A 23530-nucleotide genomic window follows, 5' to 3' on the forward strand; every position below is an offset into this window, starting at 1 on the left:
TTACCTTTACCTCCCAGGTCCTAGGCTGACACCAAAACCATTACTCCACCCCTTGTGATGTGGGATTGCTGATGCTGCAGTTTTAGATAACAATGAAGTTATTTGAATGTTGAAAATATTAACATCAATATTAATACATATTTTTAATTGTATTCCCAGAGGCCATGGGCATAGCCAAGGGGGGCAGGGGGCAGTTTCCCCCAAATCAATACAACTCCAAGGTTCTGCCACCCCCTAACAAAAGCCCCCCCCCCGAACAATCCTGGATATACTCATGCTAGTGGTGCCACAATAAAACTGCTAGCACATTTCCAAAGTTAAGTAGGGTCCAGTATGGTTTCAAATCCCTGCATTGCAAGGGGTTGGACTAGATGACTCTCAGGGTCACTTCCAAATTTATATTGATATTTTTATTCTTATTCTAGTATTGCATGCACATAGAGCAACGCACAATGGCACCCGTTTGGAAGCGCCCAGAATCCCCGTCTCTCGTCTGTGGCACATGTGAACTCTGCTCCAACTGCGAATTGGCGAGCGGGGAGGGATGCTAATGCAATGAGTCTCCGAGTCGTGGCTCTTGCCGCTCGCTCCGCCCCTTGTGGTGGGTATTGATATTGCTGCCGCCGCCGCTATTTCTGCCCGCCTCAGCCAGCCAGCCAGCGAGTCAGTCAGTCAGGCTGCTGCTGGCTGTGGCGGCGGCGGCGGCAGCAGCAGCCACAGCTGAAGCCAGCAGAAGCCAGCGGAAGGAGCTGAGAGCAGCAGCAGAGCTGCCTTCCTCCTCCTCCCTCCGGCCGGAGAGACCATCGCCAGCCCCAGCTTGTCCCCCAAGCACGGCGAAAGGGAGAAAGCCCAGCTCGCCCTCCAGATGCGCTGCTAAGCCTGCCCTGCCCCGGCGACTTCTCCTAGCCGGGCTGGGGGAAGGCGGACCCGGGGAGGGGGGGCAGGCAGCGCTCGGAGTCTCTCCTGCCTCCCTTCGCAACCGCTATGGATCTATTCGACTTTTTCAGGGACTGGGACTTGGACCAGCAGTGGTAGGTTTGATTTCCCACCCCGCTCTTGAATTTCATCATGCCTTCGGGTTGTTGTTATTGTTATTGTTATTGTTAGCATCATTAATAGTGCAGCTCAGAAACCTTTTGTTGCATCTTCGTCTCCCCTCCTTCTCAGTGTCTTGTCTTTAATAATAATATCGAGAGCCATGTACCCGTGGTGGTTTTTGTCCGGAGGTGCGTGATGCGCGTCGCATGCCCTGTTTTTCGGAGGATGCTCCAACTTGGAAGTGGTCCATTTGCAAAACAGGCAGCATCTATGGAAGAAGTCGGCATAGCCTCGCTTCCTTTGAACCCGCTCTAGCATCCCATTATTTGAACCCCTCTTTGAACCCATTCCCAACTCAATCCGATCCCCTGGAGTGTGTGGGTGGGTTTTTTGAGGGGGGCGTGGGGGTGTTGTTCATGCACATTTCATTTTCTATGTTTCAAAATAGGTATCAAGACCTATGCTTTCTTGACCCTGTGGGATAACTTGCAAGGGTGTGGGTGTTTTGGCTACCAAACCAAAAGCAACAAAAAACAAGGAAGGTTATCCAACCAGCAACACTCCCCCACACTGTTCATACATTGTCTTCATTGTGGCTTTCTCAAACGTGCAGTTTAGTGGTGTCAGTTGCAAGATTTCAGTCTTTCTCATTTCCAAAACTGCCTGTGATTGTCCCTCCTCCTACCCCCTCTACTGATCCAGAACTGAAGTGATAGCCCCCCCCCTTCCTAGTCACTGTCAGATCTCTTATTATTTTAACTTATAAGCTTCGGAAATATCTTGACCGTTACCATGTTCTTCTCGAATTTCAGACATGTTGTGATTTGCAAAGAAGAAGGGAGTTGTGTGTGTTGGTTGTTTTTTATTGCGAACTTGCTGCAAAAAAATAAAATAAACCAAGCTCCCCATCTTTAAAAAAGAAAGGAAAAATTGGGGTGTTGGTACTGGGAGAGCAGAAGTAGCGCAGAAGTTGTGATTTGATTCTGTATTTAACTTGGAAAACAGAGATGCTTTGTTGCCCATAAATATTTAAATATGATTTGCCAATGTCTGGACTGGTTCTGTGTTTCACTCTGCCAAGCTAACAAGTTGCAATTTGTGCTTTTTCTCTAAAATTTAAAATAATAATAATGAGCAACCGGATTGTGGCCATTTGAGGTAGGCTGTAATTTACTAACCAGGCAAGCAAAGTAGGTAAATGAATAAATTTGAACTTTGCATGCCTGATTGGCAAAAATATTGGCGACATAGGTAATATTATGATGTGTTTTGCTGAGAGAAGGGCAGGGGGAATCATTTTAATTTGCTGGCATTTTAAGCAAATCATGCTGAAAATACTAATAATAAAACATAATTTTTATATCAAGCTAATCAGTGACACTTTGTCAAACATACTGTAGTTGCCCAGCTTGAAAACCCTGAAACTCTGTCATGTTTTCATTTATTTTATTTTTATAGCGGTTGAGAATCAATCCTTGGGACCATAAATTACTTAGTATCAGTTTTAATCAGCAAACCAGCATTGTGGATCTTGTGAAGTGTTTTATCAGCTCTGTGTAAACCATCACATTATGTCACTTAATAACCTTGCCGTTGTTACTTAAAAGTAATAATCACAATAAAATTAGTGCTCAATTAAATATGCTGCTTCACAGTATCTTTACCCTGCCAAACTAATTTATTTTTGCAGACAGCTGATAACCACTGTATTGCTACTCAAACAGTATTTGCATACAATTTGCCTAATTTATGGTGTGGGTAACATCATTAATTTAATGGGAGCTGTTACAACAGAGCAAGGAGGTGTCGTTTGGAAAAGGAAGCATGTTGCGGTGTTTGTAGAGTCCAACACTGGCTGGGATCAGGATGGTGTATGTCGAAACGATGCGTTTGAGAAAGAAGGAAACTGTTAACATGTGTTTTTGTTGTTGAGGTTTTGGTGGGGGTGGGGTGGGGTGGGGGTGGACAAGTGTTACAATATCTCCTCCTCTTTCCTGATCACCATTAACTTCCTTTATCAAAGTATTGCCGGTTTTTGTTTTTGTTTAAAAATGCATCTAATGCTTTTGGCTGCAGGGGCTCCTTCGAGAGTTCGTCTCTTCTGATCTCATGTGTGTCTCGGCAAGGGGTATCTCCATAAATTCTTCATCTTGTGTGCCTTAATAGGCAAGTGCATCAATTCAGTGGGCTTGAGTTTGCAGGGTGTTGTGTACATGCAGTCACTGGGGGTCTCTGTGAAATTGTGTTGATGTCCACCAAACTATTTTCTTCTGGCGAGAAGAATTTGCCAGCATAGGCGCTCACTGAATGACCCCTCCCCAAACAAGCCATAGTTGTCTATATTTAAATGGCCACTGTTGCACATTAAAAAAAATTACTTTTGTTCACCCTGTGCATCAGGCTTGTGTCTCTGCCTTGTTTACTGCTAATTAGCTAGTTGCGGAATGAGTGCGTTTGTTCCCCAAAGTTGGAAGAAACTGCACATTAAAAACAATCCTGCTTTTTTTAAAAAAACAAAAGCTAAACTAAAACCTGGGTGCAATAGGCAATCCACTCAGAGCTTTGCAGCAATTTGCCCTACTGATTTCAGTGGCACTTACTCCCAAGCAAGTGCATAAGACTGGGACTGGAATTGACCAGTGCACACAATTCTGATGCATGTTGGCTGCTAACTGTTGTGCGTTTACATCTAAGTAGCCTTAAGTTCTATCTTTAAGGAACAACAAAAGATAATTTGCCAGAGATAATTTGCCAGAGATAATTTGCCACACAGCAGCAGCCAATCTCTCCCGTAACCTGAAAGAAGGGTCTGTAACTCTGGGATTAAAATATGCAGTGAATTACTGCAATATGTACATCATATTCCGCACAGTCAATGTGCAAGGACACAACTACATTAAGGAAATGGGATTGTAAATCCAGATACTTATACAAAACTAGTATAATTTAATGGAAATTTATATTGTAAACTGCTTGGGGCAGAGAGTTAGTCTGAGGTTTGGTTTTCTCTTGATGATGCTATATAAATATAATAATTATGCTGGGAATGGAAGACCAAAAGCTATATGATAGATTTGGGATGTGGTCTGTATCAGAGAACTCCACATGTGTTTCATAGTACATCTTGCAAACGAACCCCAAAGTAAAATTGTACCTGTCTATTTATTCATTACATTTCCTCCCTCACCTAAGGAACTTGGATTGGAATTTATGTAGTCCCCCAGTTTTCTCTTCACCACCTCTCCGTATATTAAGCTAAAATACAGCAAAGGGTCCTAGCCCATCCAAGGAAAATTGTGGCTATCTGGGGGTCGAAGGCAGGTTTCTCTCCATGCAAAATTAAAACTCTGCCCACTACTGGCTCTCTTAGAAAATAACACATGTTAACAGGTATAAGGCTCTGTATCAATCTACAGTGGTACCTCACTTTAAGTACTCAATTGGTTCCGGGGTGCCATTCGCGAAATGCCAATAGAGCACTTCAGCGAATGCGCGGATCGCGCAGATCGCTTCTGCACATGCGTGCATGGCAGAAACCGGAAGTAAACACTTCTGGGTCCACGGAGTACTCAAACCACAGCGGACGTAAACCGAGGTATGACTGTAATTACCTTGACTACATTCATATCACAGTTTATTTCATTTCCCTGATGTTTCCCTAACTGTTAATTTCCAGATTATATTTGAGCTTTCACATGACATAGATGGCACTTCTGGAAATCTAGTGGCAATAAAAATGGAAGTTTAGTGGTAATTTCACTGGCATTTTAATCAGGAAAACCAACACAATATTCCCTGTGTCTGAGTGCACCTTTCATCACCGTGTTTATGGAGGTATGGAGGCCCCAAAAGAAACATGGGCAACATGGAGTGACACTGCTCTCCTCAAGCCAATTTTGTTTTTTTGATATTCCCTGGTCCTTTACGAGGAATGTGGAACCAGGTAATGTTGGCCCCGGAACTCCCATCAGCCCTGGCCAACATGACCCTTGATCTGGGATGATGGGAGCTGGAGTCCAGCCACACCTGGAGGGTCACAGGATTGCCCCTCTTGTCTCCACTGTGCCCATGGGACTTTACAGCACTAAGCAAAGCAAGGCAGATTCCTAAGGTACGTAGAAGATTATATTTAAAGATGGTTGGAGGTTAGGAAGGCCCAGGGGTCGATAATTAGGAACTCTACAATATGGACGGGCTTCGACAGAGCTGTTGAAGGAAGAGAGAGTGTTGGCACTTGGTGTGTTCAGGAAACAAATAACACCACCACCACCACCACCAATTTATGTCCCACCCATCTGGCTGGGTTTCCCCAGCCACTCTGGGCAGCTTCTAGCACATATCAAAACAGTAATAATAATGACAAAGGAACAGAACTGTCAAAGTCTGAAGTGGTGTGGTTGACCATGAGGTGGGAAGTCCTGGGTTCGAAATGCAGCATGCCCATCAGGTAACTTTAGCCAAGCTATAATGTACCAGACATGCCTCAGCATCAATAGTATATTATACTGAAATGTGTAGGAACACAGAAGGCTTCTACAGAGTCAGGCCCCTGGAGCATCTAGTTCAGTATTGTCCGCACTGAATGGCATAGGCTATCCAGGGTTTCATGCAGGAGGCATTACCAGGCCTATGTGGAGAAATGCTGTGGGTTGAACACGAGACCTTCTTACCTGGATATCAGGTGCAAAGCCACTGGTCTAAACTAGTCATTCTCAACTTGTAGGCTTCACTGAGCCAATGTCTATTTGGCTTTTGTGTTGCAGCAGAATCCTAGGTACAGGGTATTGCTGCTAACAAGCAGTCTTGAGTTATCAGCCTTCTGCTGCAGGGCCCAGATACTCTTTCCTTCCCACTTTTTCAAAAAGAAAAGGGAAATCTTTGCTTACAAGGCATGTGGGGAAACTGCAAAGCACAGCAGTGGTGAAACCTCAAGCACCCTACACCTTAATTTCCCCCAAGGCATCTGTACCTGTAAATTAGTTCAATTTATTTCCGTGCAAATACCTGCGATGTTGCAGCACCCCTTTAACTGCTTAGCAATGCCCCTGTTGATAGGCCTTGTTCCCAGGTAAGACTTGGTGGGCAATATGGCACAATGGCATTTCCCTTAGTAATCCCTTTGATTAATGAATCAAATCACACCTTCAAAAAAAAAAGAGAGAGAGAGGGTTTTGTTTGTTTGTTTACCTCATAAAAAGAGAGGTTGATTTATACCAGACATCAACAGTAATCCAATTGCATCAAACGGGGAAGAAAACTGGACGTTTATTCAAGAAGCTTAAACTCACTAAACTGTAACATAAATAGAAAGGTCAGAAGTTGGCCTGGTAGCTGGCGGAGCTGAGAATGGACCATCCGTAGGTCAGGTCTCCTTCACTCCCCATATTCCCCCCCTCCAATGTCTCTCTCCTAAACCAAGCCACCTGCTCCCCACCAGGGCATTCCGTCAAACCTATTTCCTCAACTGGGAGTGGGGAACCCTGCTTGCTTGCCAGACAAAGGTGAGATGTTTTTGGTCTCTACCTCAGCACATTTGTAAGTGCCCCTCCCTTCTTCCCACCTCCCTCCCTCCAATACGCTGCCCTGGGATGCCTTCTCAGTTACTGTACTTTACTGCCCTGAGGCCTCAAATCACTTATTAAATTACTGTTTTCCTCTGAACACCGGGATGGTGCAATGATGCCTAATAGTAGGTACGTGTGAAATGGAGTAGATACCGTAGATTTCCCCCCCCCTTTTCGTGGAAGGAGTTGGAAGAAATTGAAATACTGAATGGAATACTCATTAACGAAAGAAATCCCATCTCTTTCCCCTTCTGTTCTCTTTTTGGAAGTTAAAGTGTGTTTATTTAGGGAATTTGTATTAGGCACATCCCCAAAGTAATTATTTAGGATCATTTTCAGTTTCCCCACTCCCAAACATAAAGGAATTACTCATCATGCTCCTTGCATGTGGTTGAAGGATTAGGATCTATCAGAATGAGCAGCTGAGTCTAGGAAGAAATAAAATACAGTCCAGTTTGAGGCCTGGGAGGGTGGAATAAGCCCCGCAATTGATTATGCCATAGCATATTACATTTTTCCTGGTCTTCCATGAGATTGCAAAGGATGTTAAAACAGAGTGGATCCTGATGTTTCCAAAACACACAGCCTTGTATGCCACTGCTGAGTCGAAATGCTGAAGTAAGTGTGATGGAGGGGGGTAGGTTCCTTTGGTAATGAGTAACCTAAGAATGAGAAATCAAGAATGGAGTAAAACAAAAGAGTGAGCTTTCAAGAAGTGAAAAGAAAAGAATCCAGAATTTTTGGACAGCTTTATGTAAATATTGGTTGCACTGTACACATATAAGCCGCATGTAAATCAGTTGGAGGTGGGTATGTGCAGTGTGAGTGTGTGATTGCAGGGGAGAGACTCATGTGCCCTTGGATGTAAGCTCACGCACTGCATGCAGAAAGTTGGGAGTTCAACAACATCTGAAGTACTACAGATCCCCCATCCCTTTGCTGAATTGTGTGTGTTATTGTTTGTTTTTCAAAAAGTCCCAGGTTTATTATCTCATTTAGATAATAAATTGAAAGCACTTAGGAAGATGTGTCCCTCCTTCCTTTCTTTTTGGTCTTCAAGATATGACATCTCACCTATTGGCTTGGTAGAACGACTTGCCCTAATCAGTATCCATATATCAAGGGTGAGGGACCTTAAGCCAGGAGGTTGAATATGGCCTCCTGGGACAATCCTAAGGCCACATTCCCTCCCCAGGCCACATCTATCACTGGGGAGTGACTGTAGCTCAGTGAGAGCATCTGCCTGGCATGTAGAAGGTCCCAGGTTCAATTCCTGGCATCTCCAGGTAGGCTGGGAGAGAACCCTACTTGAAACCCTGGAGAGCTGTTACCAGTCAGTGTAGACAATACTGAATGAGATAGACCAGTGGTCTGACTCGGTAGAAGGCATTTTCCTATGTTCCATGCTCTGTTACTCACTTATCTGTATACAGATTTTCCATCAGTAACTGGAAACTCCAAACAAGTGACTGGTTAAATCAGGCATAGGCAACCTTCGGCCCTCCAGATGTTTTGGACTACAATCCCCACCATCCCTGAACACTGGTCCTGTTAGCTAGGGATCATGGGAGTTGTAGGCCAAAACATCTGGAGGGCCAAAGATTGCCTATGCCTGGGTTAAATGATGGTGTTTCCTAGGAGTTTGGAATGTTTTTCAGGCTCCCTTTCTTCTTCTCAAAGACCTACTCTCCAAATATTATTTACCTGATACCATCTAAAGTAACTTAACCAGCAGGAACACCCCCCCCCCATGGGATGTATTGGTTGCTGAAAGCATGAACATCAAAATCTTGTGTTTGATTGAGACTGTTTTGGCTATATGAGGAATGTACTCATTGGGAATGGAGGAGGGAATTATTATTTGTGGCAGCGCATCTTTCATGAGATTAGTGATGGGGGATAAATTTGATTCCTGATGTATTTAAAGGTGAACCTACATGATTTGCACTTTCTGAAACAATATGTAAGCGCAAACACAGCTGCCCTTCAAAATTTGCACTTCTCCACATTTTACAGTGCAGTTCTCCAGTCGAGTGATGTGTTCAATGTAATGTAACCTGTTTTACAAAGGCTAAAACTCACTTTCATTGTTTCACCCATTTTTGCCTCTTTACCCACCCATTACTGGAATGTGGCTCCTGAAAGGTTGTCCTGAATGGAATGTGGCCCTCAGATTGGAAGAAATCCTGGTATATTCTGTCGTATTCAGTCTGCTCAACTAAGCGTTTTCTTTTTTCTTTTTAAAGAACAACCACCATACTATCATTTTCAGTTCAGTACTCTGTCCACAAAAGGAACTAAGGAATACCTAACAACTTGAAAGCTTTTACTATCCAAAGGTAGCTGGCTAATGATGCTTGGCAATTCAAAGAGTTGTTTAAATTGTTGTAGTGTCTCTTGGACATGAACTCACTGACCCTGATTATCTACAGACTAATGGAGATATCTAGAGATAAAAGGATATCAGAAAAGGAGGGAGGGAAGAGAAAAACAAATTCCTTGTCAGCAGGCATTTGAAGTCTGCTTCGGATGACTTGTAATGATCCAGTGACCTTAAGTTGAGAGATGCCTGAAAGGTATGCTGGACAGCCAAGTGAGTAACTAGGGCTATGTTGTACCTCTGCTGTTGGAGGCAATATGCCTCTGAATGCCAGTGTCTGGGAATCACAGGTAGGGAGCCAGCTGCTGCACTCAGGTGCTGTTTTGGGGCTTCCCACAGACATTTGATTGGCCACTGCAAGATCAGGATGGAGGAATAGAGGGGCCTTTGGGCTAATCCATCAGGTGCTTTTTATATTAACTTGCGTTACAATCTTAAGTCAAAGGAAGTCCCGCTGAGATCAGTTAAGCACATTCCCTAGTGTGCATGCTTTGTAAATGTAGATATCTTGTTCTACAAATTATTATTTAGGATCGTGGCCAAGCAAACATCTGAATGCTTATCTATGGCTTGTCTGAACTGCCTACTTGAATGGAATTGTTGTGTGTAGAAGCCAAGAGCCTACACATGTTCAGAAGCAGGCAAAGGAAAAGAAGGCTGTAAATGTGTTCTTGAACTCTGATCATGTGCCTTGCTTATCTAGAGGGAGAATCGAGAGGGAAGCATGTGTGTGAAGAAACTAACCAGAGGCAGCCCAGCCATTAGACAGGGTGAGGTCACTGCCTCAGGTGGCAGAAGCCCTTGAGGTGACATTCCTGCAGGCGCCCTCTGCCTGCGGTGCTGCCAATTTTGGACAATTTCAGCACCAATTTCTGGCAAGATCTTGTGGAATGTGGAAGATGTCACTTGATTTTGGGTGAGATCTTGTCCCAAACTGATGCAATCTAGCCTGAAATTGGTGGAATTGGATGTGGCAGGGTGCACGGTGGCAGCAGAGCAAGGAGAGCAGGAGTGGCAAGGAAGGGTGGCACTTTCTGTTTCACCTCAAGCGGCGAAACAGGTTGTACCACTCCTGAAACTAATGTACTGTACAAAGGTAACATTTACATAGATTGCTCCACCCACTTCTGCTTCTGGCCCTACCTACCACTGGCATGTGCCCCTCATAAGGCTTTCCAGAAGAGAATGTGGCCCTTGAGGTGAAAGCAGGTCATCCACTCCTGTGCTGGAGCTTCTGTCGAGCTTCTGCTTTTCTTGACTCTTCAACAGAGGAGGGAGGGCCAATTAACATATTTTAGTGGGCAGGGGACTTGCAAAGCCAAAGTGAATTTTAAATGTAGATTAGGAGTAAATGTTGACAGCCAAGGCAGCATTACCTCAGCTGATTAATTTATAAGGATGCTGGTCAATGATTTTAACCAACAGCTATGTATAACGGAATCTTAATGGGATCTGTCTGTTAAGATTATACAAAAGAGAAGTGTTTGATTTATTTCATAGGGTATTTCTCCACCGCCCATCCCCTTTCTTCAAAGCTCCACTTTAACTTCATACAAATAATGCATTAGTCACACAGGATAAAATGGCATGTTGAATAAAATTGTGATTTTGTCTGCCTTTCATAATCTGATTTAGTAAGGGATTAAATCTGTTTGAGTAGTTTATCCATATCATAAAAAGAGATTGTTGGCTGAATGAAATCTTTTACATCTGCCACTTTCTATCTCATTGGAAAAACAGTAATGCAAAGACCTTCATTTCTTTATAACATATTCCCCATCATCACCACATATCCCCTGGCATTTCTGAGGATAATTATTTGTTTGTTTGTGGTCCTCTGTATATATTTATGTGCTAGATTAAGGCCGGGTAGGATTAACCACCGAAGTTAAATACTGCTTTTGTTGTTGGAAACAACTGGCCATGGAGCTTAAGAAAGAAGCAAGACTCGGCTTAGAAATTTAGGCAAAGTATGGTGCTTTTACCCTTTATCTTGTGGGATTCTTGGAGACATCTGGTTGGCCAATGTGAAGGGAAAAGCATGTTGGACTAGAAGGTCCTTAGGATAAACTGATGGAGGGGGAGTGGTCCCCTGTTGCTGCAACTGCTCTGTAGAGCACTTACCTGGGAATAGTTTCCTAGACGTTAGACTGGTGTGCGTAGGGATCCAGAGCTGTACAAGTGATTGTAAATGTGATCTTTGACAATAAAGCACTACCTATCTTCTGTGTGCATTCCTTTGGATGGAAAATACCCCTGACGTCAAGTGAGGTGGAGAACTCTATGTAGAATGGTGGTTTCTGTACATCATGGGTAGGGAGCCTCATCCCTGGGGCTCCTTCTTGGTTTTCCATAGGCTTCATCCCTTCTTCCCAAGCCACATCACTCACTGGTCCTGCTTGGCACCTTGAATGTTTATGTCCAGCTGGAATGTGATGATGAACACGGAGAATGCCTTTTCCTTGTCTGGATGGAGGATAGAGAGGGGCATGTGAATCTGTGTAGAAATTACTCTGTTGTACAAAGGTAAAATTTGCATCCATTGTTCTACCTCTTTTCCCCCATGGTCCTGCCCACCAGTGCCAAGGAGGGAATGCAGTCCTTATGCTGCAAAAGGTTCATCTTCTCTACTTTAAATGGGTAGAGGGGGGGATCATTTTGCCCTTCTCAAAAGAAAAGAAAATGTCACGAGCTGCTCCTGCTGAAGGGGCTCTCCTTGCACGCTTAATAGTTTTCATTTCTTCTTGTTCCTAAATTTCTCTGCTCTTTCAGCCTGTTGCCGACACTTCAAATTGTCCAATTTAACTGTTTTCCCCCTAGCATGGAACACAGAGCGTTCGTAGTAAAAACAATAGCAGCAACAACAAACCATGGCAACACCTTCGCTTATGGCTTGTTTTTCTACCTAGCTTACAAAAACTTGTTTTGTAATATTTGTATTTATTTATGCGACCAAGAAGACCCTGCTCTGGAATGGCAAGCCATCTTATTGGATGAACATTGATGATGATGATGATGATGATGACCCCACCTATTGAAGGTGGCTACAAATAAAGCCAAATGCCTGGCAAAAAAGGAAATCTTTTACCCAAGTGCCTAAAGATGGTGCTAGATAAGCATCCCTGGGAAGAGCATTCCATAAGCAGGGAGCCTCCACTGAAAAGGCCAGGTCTTGTGTTGCCACTCTCCTGACCTTCCATGGAAGGGGCAAACAGAGAGGAGCCTCACAGAGAATCACATTTGACAAGAGCATAAGGTGAGTTCAACCATGTGCTACACATGCAGACTCTATATCCATGGAGGAGGGAGAGGTAGGGATGCATGCGGAATCTCCTGTCCCACTTTCAACAAACACATTGTTCCAACATGCTCAGTCTTCATCTTCCCCTGGGCTGAGTGGAGTAGGTCTGCTGAGGGCTTCTGTTTACATCTGTCAACCCCCAGATACCGGTGGGAAGCTCCCTGGCAGGGGTTGGGGTACGTGAAGACAACAGCCTGCCCTGGTTGTTTGTCTGCTGCACCTGGAATTTTGAAGTAGACTCCCCCTGTGCACAGTACCATCTGGGGTCTATTGTGGCAGAAAGCAGAGAGCCCAACAGTAGGTGGAGGCAGAGCCAATGACAGGCAGAGCTGAATGATTCTAGTTTGGGCCCCACCTTCCTCCCTGCTGAGATCTACAGGGACAACACTGAAGATCAATGGGGAATCTGGCATGCAGTGCCACCCCTAAGACTGACTGTAAAGAGAAAGACTGGCAGGCGAGTGCTGGCTGAGTTTAGTGGAGCAGTGCCCCCTTTGCCCTAATGGAGCAGCCACCACTGCCTGTAGATGTAAATTCCATTCCATCTTTCATAAGCTATCCTCTTTGAATTTACCTAATCCTTTTAAAATGTCAGCTGAGTTAATGGTTTTTGCCACCTCTTGTGGCATTGCATTTAATGAGATAATTATATCTGTCATTTCAAGTGCCTCCCCCTCCCCACCTTTGGTGTGTCTCATACAGTAGGTGGAAATGGGCTCTTTCTTTCCATATTACTCCTAGGGTTCATCAGAACATAGCCACCTGTTCAGAAAAATAAGGTGGCCGGATGCAAAAGAGGACAGGGCTTGTGTCAGCTGCAGGGGCAGCATTTCCTGTTTCGCCACTGCCACTACCTCAACCACCTCTTCTTGCCACTGCCACCACATTCCTTACCTCATCCACCACTGGTGGAGAAGCACCACCACCACTATTGGCACTGGCTGAGATCTTGCCCTAAATGGATGCAATATTGCCCAAAATCAAGACCGATGGCAACAGCACTTCTCTACCAGCAGTGGAGGTGGCAGGCAGGTGGGGAGCCTGTGGGTGTGCTGCCTGGCAGCTTTTGCCGCCTGAGGCAGCAGCCTCACCCTGCCTAATGCCCGGGCCGGCTCTGCTAAGCTGAAATCCCCTCTTAAAGTGCACAAGCCCTGTTCTCTTTTAGCATCTAGCTCAGCGTATTACAAACGCCTCAGAGCTTTGCCAGCATTCACACATGCACAACAATGCTTTTTTTTTTTAAAGTCCATCTTACTTTTGTCTGATTGCTTTGTCTAATCCTGTACCCAGTGTTACAGTGGCTGCTATAAAATATGGTACAAGCATTAAATAACAGAACAATAACACACAAACAACATTCCTTTAGCTATTTTGACTCAAGTAGCACTGCTGTTTGTGTGTATAATTAAAAGTGTAATTAAAAGTAGTGCTGCTGTTTGTGTGTAACGTAATTAAAAGTGCAGAGACAAAAAAATTCCCTGTTTGTGCCTCTGAGGGAAACGGTTCAGCAATGGCTAAAACCAAGCAGAACAGACACAGTGAGAAGTTTATCAGTGCATGACCCAGAGTCCTTAAAGTGATCTGTGGTTGGCAGTTGCGCTGTAAGTCTGCTTCTTGTCTCGGTTATTGCTCTGGCTAAAGTGTCTGTGCTTAGCAATTAGAGGGTGAGTAGATCACCTAGAAAGATCAGGTGAGAGTATCTGGTGATGATAACACTAGCTCAGCAGGCAAGCTCCTTGGTAACACAATTTCTGCCATCTTTCTTAATAAAGTCAGCTAATTATGGAGAGCTTGATCAGACTGATATTATTTGCCTGAACAAAATGTGTAATTTCCAGTTAAACAAGGTAGAGTTCAGATTAATAGCCTTGGGAGATATTCATTGGCCTCCTTATGAGTGTCAACTTGTACCATTAATAGCCATCTTTATTGGATTTTGTATTTGGAAATGTTACTTAGGTTAAATGATGCCCAGCTAAGGCATCTGACATACAAGTTGTATGTCTGGATAATTTGCATGCATTTTGATTAAACCGTTTAATTAAAACTTACATATATCCTCCTCTGCATTTAAAATAATGGCTCTGGAGGAAAAGAACATGCTTTCTGGGTCAGCAGAAGTAGGCAGGAGAAATAGTTTTGAAAATACACATTCTGCTATCTTATGATAGCAGTTGTTTTGAACATTCTTTGTTGAAGGCTACAATCTTAAACACACTTACTAGTGAGTAAGCCCCATTAAACACTGTAGGGGGATTCAGTATTGTGCTATAGCAATTGTTCTGTTAGCACAAGCATTTCAGCTTGCTAAATGGAATGACCCTGCTCTCCACACCGCAAACAGTTCTCGCACCCACCCCCCAACCGATGGGAGTGAGAGGGAGAGATGAGCAGGGGGAAAGTCCCATTGCACCAGCTGAAGTCCTTGTATGGACTACAGCAAGTGGGATTCGGTAGCTGAATCTGGCCCAGTGGCAGGGCCGTCTCAAGCCGGTCGGGCGCCCTGGCGCCGTGGTGCGGAGATCGCTCTGGCGCCCCCGCCCTGGTGGACGGGCGCAGTGCGCAGCACGGCTTCTGCACAGCTTTGCCGCACAGCGCCTTCCTGCCAGCCCAGCGCCCTGGCGCCCCGCACCACCGAGACTACCCCTAGAGCCGGGCTTGCCCAGTGGATCATATTCCTGACTAAATGTGCATAAGATTGCAATGTAACACTTGCAACAACTTTGTAAGGTAGGCCGACATTAATAACATCACAGTATTACAGTCTGGCATGGAGGATGACCCTTCATTGAGGCTGTCTAGTGAGTTGGTGGCTGGAGTCGGATTTGCGATGATGATAGTAATTGCTTGAAACATAAGGAGCCTCCAAGTGAGTTACGAAATTTTAAAGGGATAAAGTGTGGCATAAAAAAGAATGCATTACAGATAAAAAACTATGCAGTAGCCCATAAAACAAACCCAATAAACAGCAGCAGCAACCGGGGGGAGGGGGGAGTCCACCCATAGACAGAAAAATCATTATAGTTCATAAAAAGCCTGGGAGGAGAGATAAGATTTCACCTGGTGCCGAGAGGATGTTAATGAAGGCACCAAGGAGACTTCACTGGAGAGAGAGCTGTGCAAGTGGGGAGCCACAACCATCAAGTCCCCCTCCCTTATCAGTACTTCTCGTCTTACAATCTATGCTCTTCCCCACGACAATGCACCAATTTGGTGGTGCCACACCATGGTGGGACTGAGGCTGATTTAATGGAGCCCATAGCTCAGTTGGTGAATTCAGACTTGAGTTGACCTGTAACTGGCTTTGTGCAGATTCCACTTGCTTGTTGTGCTGATGGTAGAAGACCTCTTGGGTTTTGATCCAGTTCCTTTCCTTTTCAGGGATGTGGATGCAGTGCATCCTGACACTCATTTGAGGCTTGTAAAGAAAATGAAGGAAGGACAAAAATAGCTGTGCCTTTTATGGCACTCGTGGCCCCCTGACCACCTGTCCCAGGGGAAAGAGGAAACCAGAGTGGTTTAAAACAGATGTGAAACTTTTAGCTGCTCTTTGGCGTCAAGAGTGCAGACCACAGGTGCTAAAAGCTTGGGCAGTGACAGCCATGATATGAAAAGGGGTTTTTTTTGCAATGGGTCCCTTAGTTGTGGGATGAGTTGGCCTTCCTCAGTGCTGTGAAAAGACAGACATGTGGATCACTAACTCAGTTTCATGCCTCTCTATCTCCTTTCATATCTTTAAAAGTGCTCTGTGAATGTTCATTTAGTGCTGTGCCGCTGAGCTACATTCAGTGCTTAAAGTTCATTCCAAATTTGAAGGGCTGGAGGCAGAAGGCAAAACCAGCTCCCCTCTGAATGAATCAGCATTCCAGGAAATCTGAAGTTTCCACTACCAACATTGCCTCGAGTATCACCTCAAATATCAATGAATTGGCCCCCACTCCATTTTGTGCCATGTGGGGCTGAGAAATGGGGCATGGTGTTCATTATTCATGCCAATATTTTTTAAAAGCAAAGTGAACAAATCATTGTTAAATAGCAAAAGTGTTCAAGGGATTTAAAGGGGAGAAGCGGGGTTTCTTGGTGACATCACAGAAGGCTAGCCAATTAGCGGGATGCAGGGCAGCACTTATGATCTAGGCTTGCAGAGCTGTGTGTCTCCTGACTTGAGCCTGACTCTCTAGATTCACTTGTGTTGAATGTAATGTGGGTGGTTACAAAGTGCCTTTCTTTATGTCTGCCTTTACCATTATTGCTTCTAAGGAAATGTGAAGTATGTAATGGTGGCTGCAGGAATAAGTCAAAACCTATTTCCTTAGATTCCTCCCCCACCCTTACTGGGGATATATATACATATACATACACACACACACACACACACACACACACACACATATATATATATAGTTTCCAAATTAGTTTTTGTGTTTTATGCGAAGCAGTTATTTTCTGCAGATGCAATCACTAAGTTTCACACACATACACAGAAGTTTTCAGGGAAATTGCAAGAACTCTTTGTTTGGAAAAAAGAGCTTTAGGGCTTTTTCTCTTTTATACCCCCTCGTTTCTGTGTTCACTAATGTACTGTTTGTTCTAGAGTCACAGCGAGTGGGAGTTAAAGCTTATAAACGCACCGTTTGGCTCTTTAAAAAGGCATTTAGTGTACAATTATGGCTGTTTACTTCTATAATTGTTGTGTTTCGAGGTTTTAGCAGGGCTTAGAAAGATGGGTATCTACAATCTTGGAGGGCTGCTTCCCTTTTTAACAAAAAAAGAAGAAGAAAAAATATAATTATAGCTTATTGAGAAAGATATACAGATAATGCAATGTTTTGTATGCTTTTCACACATGGCTGTGATACCGCCTTGCATGGTTTATAATTCCAGCTGGATTGAAGGAGACCGAGGTGCTCTTTCTACATTGCAGTCTTGGTGTGGAAGCTGCTTTTCTGTGACTCCAGGCGGTGGTATTGGCACAATATTCAAAAGCCCTGTGGCACGTCCTGCACCAGCCGTAGCTCAGTGGTAGAGCATTTGCTTTGCATGCAGGAGGTCCCAGGTTCAGTCCCCTGTCACATCTCCAGGTAAGGCTTGGAGAGACCTATGCCTGGAAACTGGAAGAACTGCTGCCAGTCAGTGTTGACAATACTGAGCTAGGTGGACCAATAGACTTCCTATGTCATATGCCCATGAGTCCTTCTCTAGCAAACAGTTGAATAGAACAAAATAATTGTTTGAAATAACAAAGGTAGGGTTGCTATACATCCGGAATTTCCTGGACATATCCAGAATACTGCAGTCGGCAGCAGTGTCCGAGCAGAAATCAGTAAAAACAAACAGGCCGATTTTTTTTTAATCACTGTTTGAAATATGGTAACCCTAACAAAGGAGTTTCAAGTATTCTAATTATTTGCTTAACATTAGGAATTATTTGCAGATAACGTTAGGAATTGTTTCACATTCTATACATGTATCTTTGATACAGGTTGGGATAGGTTTCACTTGTTTAGAACAGATTAAGCCAATCTGTAGAGAGAAAAGCATCTCTCCACTGAAGAGTGAAGTCTGAGTGTTCATCCAGCAATATTAGGGTTTCCCCCTCCCACCTCTAAAGCCTTTGAGAGTTGTTTCTCAGTCTAGTGTAAACAATTTATTGTTGGAGTCCTGGAATATTTGCATTTTAATTAAAGACAATTTTAATTAAACACCAAAACTTTAATAGGAAAAGTAGACTTTAAGCCTGTGGTTGCACTCACATACCAAGGAGGCCAATTCTGAGGGGACCCCTGCATTGTACATAAATCTAGCTTGTGTGTAATTTATGCCAAGGCGGAAAAGGATATGCCTCTTCCTGAAAGAAACAATCCCTCTTCCAAATAATAATAATAAAATCCACTCTAGAAACAAGCTAGTTGGGGAAAGGGATGGGGAGTTTAGAAAGGGAAGGCAGCTAGAAGAAATACACCCTGATTTTCAATAATAAGAAAAGTACCAACTCAATCTTCTGTCAAAACTTTAGAGCTCTTCTGAATATTGGTCAACACCTATTGATAGCACATTATTTGTGTAGTATAGTGGGTAAGAAGGATGAAGACACAGCTCTTAAAACAACCAGCTCTTTATTCTAGCTCTCAGTCCAGACTGAACAGCAGCTTAGCCGACTGGCTTATATAGTACTCAGTAACTTGCAACAGTAACAAACTTCCCCTAGCTACCCAATCTGTGAACAGCACTCTCAATCCTTCATTTGCATGTTGTGGACCTGAGTGAGAACTGCAGCCACAGTGGGCAGGGTAAGAACTGCAGCCACGTTGGCCAGAAGGAGTACTGCAGTTAACTTAATACATAACACCCATTGTGGACCTGAGTGAGAACTGCAGCCACAGTGGGCAGGGTAAGAACTGCAGCCACGTTGGCCAGAAGGAGTACTGCAGTTAACTTAATACATAACAATTTATTCGCTTGCTTCTATGGAGCCCAAGGTGGTGGTTCTCCCTCTCTATGTCTTCTCCTCACAACAACCATGTGAGGTAGGCTAGACTAAGACATAGCGGCAGGCTCAAGGTCACCCCAGAGAGCCTGGAACCTTCTGTATGGAAAGCATATGCTCTGCCCCTGAGCTACTACCCTTCCCAAGTCATACACAAGGCACTCATTTAGCTGATTTTACCTACTCCATTGAAATGTATGGCTCATGCAGGGCCAGACACTGCTCTCTTACACATCACTACAGTGGTACCTCGCAAGACGAATGCCCTGCATGACTAATTTTTCGCAAGACGAATGCATCTTGTGATCTGATAGTGACTCGCAAGACGAATTCGTTTTGCGAAAAATTCGTCTTGTGAATCACGGTTTCCCATAGGAATGCATTGAAATTTAATTAATGCGTTCCTATGGGCAAAAAAAGAAATTTCTATGCATTCCTATGGGAAACCGCGATTCGCAAGACGAATTTTTCACAAAACTAATTGACTCGCGGAACAAATCAAATTCATCTTGTGAGGCACCACTGTACATCATATTTGGGGCTGCTACATGGACAGGGTTTCTTTCTACATCAGAAGTGAGAATCCTGCAGCCCTCCAGATTTTGTTCGACTACAACTCCTTTTGTTCCTCTCCACTGACTATGCTGGCTGGGACTGATGGGATTTGGAGTTCAGCAACATCTGGCAGCTACCCCTGTTCTAGGTGATTCTGTGCCTGCAACCTGTAAACATTGGCTGGATCTACACTGATCTAAATTTTTAAAAAGTTATATACTGTAGCTCTTAATGCAATTTTCCATTGACTGCTGTACAGCGCCCCCCCTGGTGTCACATTTCTATAACAATTTATAACATTATAACTCACCAGTATGTGGGGCGCGGGTGGCGCTGTGGGTTAAACCACTGAGCCTAGGGCTGGCCGATCAGAAGGTCGGCGGTTCAAATCCCTGCGATGGGGTGAGCTCCCGTTGTTTGATCCCAGCTCCTGCCCACCTAGCAGTTCGAAAGCACATCAAAGTGCAAGTGGATAAATAGGTACCGCTCCGGCGGGAAGGTAAAAGGCGTTTCCGTGTGCTGCTCTGGTTTGCCAGAAGCGACTTTGTCATGCTGGCCACATGACCTGGAAGCTGTACGCTGGCTCCCTTGGCCAATAATGTGAGATGAGTGCCGCAACCCCAGATCGGTCACGACTGGACCTAAATGGTCAGGGGTCCCTTTACCTTTACCTTTTTAACTCACCAGTATAGGTTTGTCCATTATCTCCACTATGGGTCTAACTCTGACTGCCAATGGTTCTGTCGTTTTGTTACGACAGGCTTTCCCTGCTGGATAAATGGGGCTTTCCCACGAGTGTCCACATGCTAGGTTTTAGTCTTGCTTTAAATGCATTTGCTGTATTTGTGGTTCTGTTTTCAATTATCTTATGTGTGAGTCGCCTTAAGGTGATGGTTTGGAAGGTGATGAGTAAACTAATTGTAATAATAATAATCTTTCCCTTTAGCTGGTGATGCCACATAATGACCCTGGGGCCTTCTAATTGCAAGCCAAACTGTACCCCCTTTCATCCATTGAACATTACGGGTAGGCAGTGTTTCCCCCCTAAAAAAATGTTTAGGGGTACTCTCATTTTAACTCAAGAAAATCACCATTTTATAGTTCAAATCAGGAAAAAATAAATACAGTAAACGGACAAAAGTATAAAGATTCACAAATGTTTAGGCGTATGTGTACCCCTGCATCCCCCCAGGGAAGAAACAGCACTGCTGGTAGGATAGGGAGATCAGAAGTACATGGCATTGTGCAATCACAGCCTGCAAAGCAGTTGATAACCAGGGAGCAATTTACCTGAATAGTGAGAACACTGTTAAGTCATGCTTGGAGCAATCAGTGGGTCTAAGAAATATGACCTATTTGAATTTCAGTCATGGTACCCTTCTTATTTTCTGACATCAAACTGGGGAGACTTTTTGTACATTTTGAAACCTCATGCTCTACAGCTACTTAATCAGCATAGAGGTGTTTTCAAAAGTTCAATATATATATGAAAGCATATACTCAAGTTTATATTGATTGTGTTGCTAATTCTGCCTTCTAACACTGCCAGCGAGCAGGCAGGTAGCTGAATTGTATTTAACTGGTTTTATTGTGATGTGACTAAGATGGATGTCCATTATTCGATGGGGGAGTGTGGTTAATGAAGCCATTAGCTGAGCTAAGGCGAGTCGAGAAAAAATAGGGAAATCACCATTATTCTGAAGCCATTAAGTTGTAATCTGCCACTTTCTCTCCTTACTCAAAAAGGCATCTTCTTTTGAAGGCCTCCCTGACTGTCCTTTAAAGATTCATTAATTCATTAACTTTCTAAAGGAGATGAGGGGAAACACAATTGAAATTTTAATCTGCACGGTATGTCGTATTATTAACATTTTCAACATATCTGCCTCCACCGTCGGACAGCATCAGGTTAGGGTTAAATAAACTACATTACAGCAAATAATATTCTGTTTCATACCATAAAACATAAAACGGCGAAGACAGAAATTGGTTTCATGGATAAATTGAATTACAATTCAGAGCTAGCATTGTGAAGTCTGTTGTTCAAATTTGCATTCTTCCCAGCAAATGTGAATGCCAACATCATGCATTAATGTTAATATTCTTTTTCTTCTGCGCTTGACTTAGCACCTGCACAAATGTGGCTGTCATACGGAGACCACTTTATATTGTCCCATTTGGTGGTGGCTGAAGGGTTCTCATTTCACCCACAGCAACAACAAAGAACTTGACCAATTGACCGATAAAGTATTGATCAAATTAGGATAGTGATAAGGAAATGGGGGGGGGATTATGTTAACCAGAAAACTATTGTAGTTTTAACGACACTAAGATGGCAAAAAAAGAGGCCATAGCTCACTGGTGGAGCATTTGCTTTGCATTGAGAAGGTTGTCAGTTCAATCCCTGGTTGGGCTGAGAAATATCTTCAACTTGGCTCTTAATAGGATGGTAAACCTGTGCCTAGGCTTCACCAAGAGGGGTATTAAACTCTGGAATTAATGTGTATTGCTTTGTTCCAGAATGTGGTAGTGCACATTTTGGGGGCACTTCTGTGCATTCTGAATGGGGCTGTGGATTGGTACTTCCATTTTTGAGGGAGGCAGGGGCTGGTGGAATGTTGCTTGCCACTGAAGTAAATTCATCTTCTTAAGGGATTAATGGTGCCATCCCACAAACATGCAGAAATCTGGCTTATATCAGGTTGGGCTGAGTTTTAGGGTTTAATTAGGATGGGAGAAAGTGGGAACATTTTCTAGGCAGAAAATGAGAGTGGCACATGTGTGACCCACATGTCTTAGAGAAGGAACGTAGCTCATTGGCCAAGCATCTACTTTGCATGCAGAAGGTCCTATGTCCAGCCCCCCCACATCTCCAGATAAGGCTGGAAGACCCCCATTTGAAATCCTGGAGAGCCAGTGCACCTTAGTGTGGACAACATACCCTCCAACATTTCTCCAATGAAAATAAGGACGTCCCATTCCATAATGATAATTTTACTATTTACACCCCACACATCTTACTGGGTTTCCCCAGCTACTCTGGGCAGCTTCCAACATATATACAAACATAATTAAACATTAAACATAAAAAACTTCCCTATGCAGGGCTGCCTTCAGATGGCTCAGGGGTTGGATAACTCCATACCCTCCAATATTTCTCCAGTGAAAATAGGGACACCCTAAGGAAAAGTGAAACATTCCAGGATCAAATCAGAAACCAGGATGGCTTCTCTAAATTAGGGACCTCCCTGGAAAATAAGGACACTTGGAGGATCTGGGACAACACAGAACTAGGCTGGCCGACTGGTCTGACTCAGTATAAAGCAGCTTCCTGTTTTCCTATGTCCTGCCAGACTGAGGAGCAAAGGGCCCTCACTTTTTCCTTATTGGCACTGAATTCCATAATGATGCAATGGAAAAAGGAGAGTGCTGCTTACACAAGGGTGATCTTAGCTTCATGGAGTATTTTGATAGAAGTCAAATAATAAATAGGAGGTCAGTTGACAAAATCTGACTGGTCAACTGACTGAGTTGGCTCTGTGTGCAGTGAGAGATCTTTGAGCTCTGGGATTCTATCAATTGGTTGTTTCTGCAGGGCTTGTACTGTCATTTACTAGACTGAGACAGCCTGCTCAGGTGGCAGATTATAGGGGTGATGACAGCTCCCACAAACATTTTTTCTGAGCCTCTCCCTAGATCACACGGCTGTGTATAGCCTGTTGTATACCCTCCAAACTAGTCTAATCAGGTGCAATGGTTGACACCAGTGTTGAAGTAAGATTCAATTGCTGGTCTAGTTGCCTTCTGCAAGTGGAATTGTGGGATAGGAGAAGACCACCTTGACCCTTTCTTGCATTTCTTGAGCCAACCCTGCTGTTTCTCCACTTCCTTTGCCAATAAGGTCTGAGGTGGTATGGAATTTACCCCCACCTCCCCCACCTTCCCTGCTAGCTCTGAGACCAAATTCCACTTCCAGTCTTGGAATTCAACCTTGTGGGATCTCTCTGCTGATTCTGGGTGGGTCATCAATCAAGAGTTGCAGGCGAACACCATGGGTGACTGCAACAGTCACACTTTGAGCCTTTTCTTCCATTCCTCCACCTCCCTCACTCCTTTCACGGTGATACTGTCAGTTTGATATATTGCCTTCCGTGTTGAGTTTGTTACTTAGGTCAGGAAACCTCAGAGTTGCTTGTATCATTGGT

At 43.9% G+C, this 23530-nt stretch overlaps 1 protein-coding gene across 7 annotated transcripts in view; it reads left to right on the forward strand.

Moving 5' to 3' along the window:
* Positions 1 to 631: 631 nt before the first annotated feature.
* The window catches only part of AFF2 (ALF transcription elongation factor 2), a 391123-nt gene continuing 368224 nt past the window's right edge, over positions 632 to 23530 (forward strand). For 4 of the 7 annotated variants that reach the window (XM_088664443.1, XM_035113215.3, XM_088664444.1 and 1 more), the window contains exon 1: positions 638 to 1031. In XM_088664443.1, coding sequence (XP_088520569.1) covers positions 985 to 1031 — 47 coding nt within the window. In that variant the 5' untranslated portion in view covers positions 638 to 984. Of the gene's footprint in view, positions 1032 to 23530 lie in introns of all 7 variants that reach the window. The other 3 variants (XM_088664445.1, XM_060270428.2, XM_088664448.1) reach the window with 2 other exon arrangements.

Source organism: Zootoca vivipara, chromosome Z2 (assembly GCF_965207765.1).
Source record: "Zootoca vivipara chromosome Z2, rZooViv2.hap1.1, whole genome shotgun sequence".
Lineage (NCBI taxonomy): Eukaryota > Metazoa > Chordata > Lepidosauria > Squamata > Lacertidae > Zootoca > Zootoca vivipara.